The sequence below is a fragment of the Mandrillus leucophaeus genome, unplaced genomic scaffold (assembly GCF_000951045.1).
Source record: "Mandrillus leucophaeus isolate KB7577 unplaced genomic scaffold, Mleu.le_1.0 Scaffold141, whole genome shotgun sequence".
Classification (NCBI taxonomy): Eukaryota; Metazoa; Chordata; class Mammalia; order Primates; family Cercopithecidae; genus Mandrillus; species Mandrillus leucophaeus.
The window spans coordinates 2657841-2659835 of NW_012101377.1; the positions used below are offsets into that span (position 1 = coordinate 2657841).

Here is a 1995-nt window from a genome sequence, read left to right on the forward strand (position 1 = left end):
TTTTTTTTTTTTTTTTTTGAGACAGAGTCTCTGTCACCCAGGCTGGAGTGCAGTGGCACGATCTCGGCTCACTACAACCTCTGCCTCCTGGGTTCAAGCAATCCTCCTGCCTCAGCTTCCCAAGTAGCTGGGATTATAGGCGCCCGCCACCACACCCAGCTAATTTTTGTATTTTTAGTAGAGACAGGGTTTCACCATGTTGGTCAGGCTGGTCTCGAACTCCTCACCTCATGTGATCCACCCACCTCCCAAAGTGCTGGGATTACAGACATGAGCCACCACTCCTGCCTGTAAAAGAAATTCTTTAGCTCTTAATTTTAACTGTAGCATCTATAAATACTTTGACTTCCTCTTCCCTTTTGTTTACAGAATTTTTAAATTGTTAAATATTTTATGAATTTTTTCCCTTTGTTTTCTAATTCATGGCTTTGCTGTTTTCTTCATTCCTATGTGTAGGTTCAGTGGTCACCTCACAATGAGACTATTTTGGCTTCCAGTGGTACTGATCGCAGACTGAATGTCTGGGATTTAAGGTAATTCTTGTGTTCATTCCTCTGTCTGCGTACTTATTTCCTTTATTTACACTTTGCAAAGGTAGTCACTAGGGGTAAATCTATTTTAACTTTTAAAATTATGCTTTTGTACTAGTAAAATTGGAGAAGAACAATCCCCGGAAGATGCAGAAGACGGGCCACCAGAGTTGTTGGTATGTTAAAAGCATTGGACAGTACTGAAGTAGTCTGTAATTTAATGTCCTCTATCTGCATTTCACATCTTTGTTTTCTTCCCTCTTTCAGTTTATTCATGGTGGTCACACTGCCAAGATATCTGATTTCTCCTGGAATCCCAATGAACCTTGGGTGATTTGTTCTGTATCAGAAGACAATATCATGCAAGTGTGGCAAATGGTAAGGGTTTGGTCATTTATTTTGGGGAGGTGAGATAAATAAGACACAGAATCAATTTACATTTATATATTTTATGATTACGGCTACCATCTCTGTTCATTTTACTCCCAGGTGTGATTTTAAGACTTGTCTATACATTATCGTTTTCAGCTGCCTGTTCTTGACCATTTTGGTTATACTGCTGGTATTTTAAACTCAGCTAAACAAAACAAAACTGACCCTCTCTCCCACTTCTCCTTTCTCCTTTCCTCCTCCTTTTTTTTTTTTTTTTTGTATGGCTCCAACATTTTCCCAGCTAACCAGACTTGAAAACTCAAGAATTTTCCGTGTCTGTTTACCTCTAGTTGTAGTTCACTTCCAGATTTCATACCATCTATCTGCGGTGTTTCTCCCGTCTTTGCCTCATCATCTTAGAAGTACACATTTACATACCCAAAGGAGGTGTATCACCTCACAACATCAAATACTGTTTCTCCATGAAACCTATCTAGATTTCAAAAATGTTCCCTGTCTCTACCTCAAAGAATGAAAGAATGTGAACACCCTCCTTAAATTTTATTTTCTTCTTCTTTTTTTTTTTTTTTTTTGAGATGTTCTTTCACTTTTCCACCCAGGCTGGAGTGCAGTGGTGCAGTCTCAGCTCACTGTAACTTCCATCTCCCAGTTTCAAGCGTTTCTCCTGCCTCAGCCTTCTGAGTAGCTGGGACTACAGATGTGCACCACCATGCCCAGCTAATTTTTTTATTTTCAGTAGAGACAGGGTTTCACTGTGGTGGCCAGGTTGGTCTCGAACTCTTGACCTTATGATCTGCCTGCCTCGGCCTCCCAAAGTGCTGGGATTACAGGCGTGAGCCACCATGCCCAGCCTCTTAAATTTTCAAAGCACTTCAATTTAATAAAAATAACTGTGGTGTCTCATACATTAATAGTTAAAAAATAGTTATATTCGGCCAGGCGCGGTGATTCATGCCTATAATCCCAGCACTTTGGGAGGCTGAGGCGGGTGGATCGTGATGTCAGGAGATCAAGACCATCCTGGCTAACATGGTAAAACCCTGTCTCTTCTAAAAATACAAAAAAAAAAAAA

At 40.4% G+C, this 1995-nt stretch overlaps 1 protein-coding gene across 1 annotated transcript in view; it reads left to right on the forward strand.

Annotated features, from left to right (window-relative positions):
* Positions 1-1995, forward strand: part of RBBP4 (retinoblastoma binding protein 4) — a 40036-nt gene that overhangs the window by 19762 nt on the left and 18279 nt on the right. The window contains exons 9-11 of the mRNA XM_011974067.1: positions 457-533; positions 649-706; positions 798-908. Of these exons, the coding sequence (XP_011829457.1) occupies positions 457-533; positions 649-706; positions 798-908 (246 nt within the window). The remainder of the gene's footprint in view (positions 1-456; positions 534-648; positions 707-797; positions 909-1995) is intronic.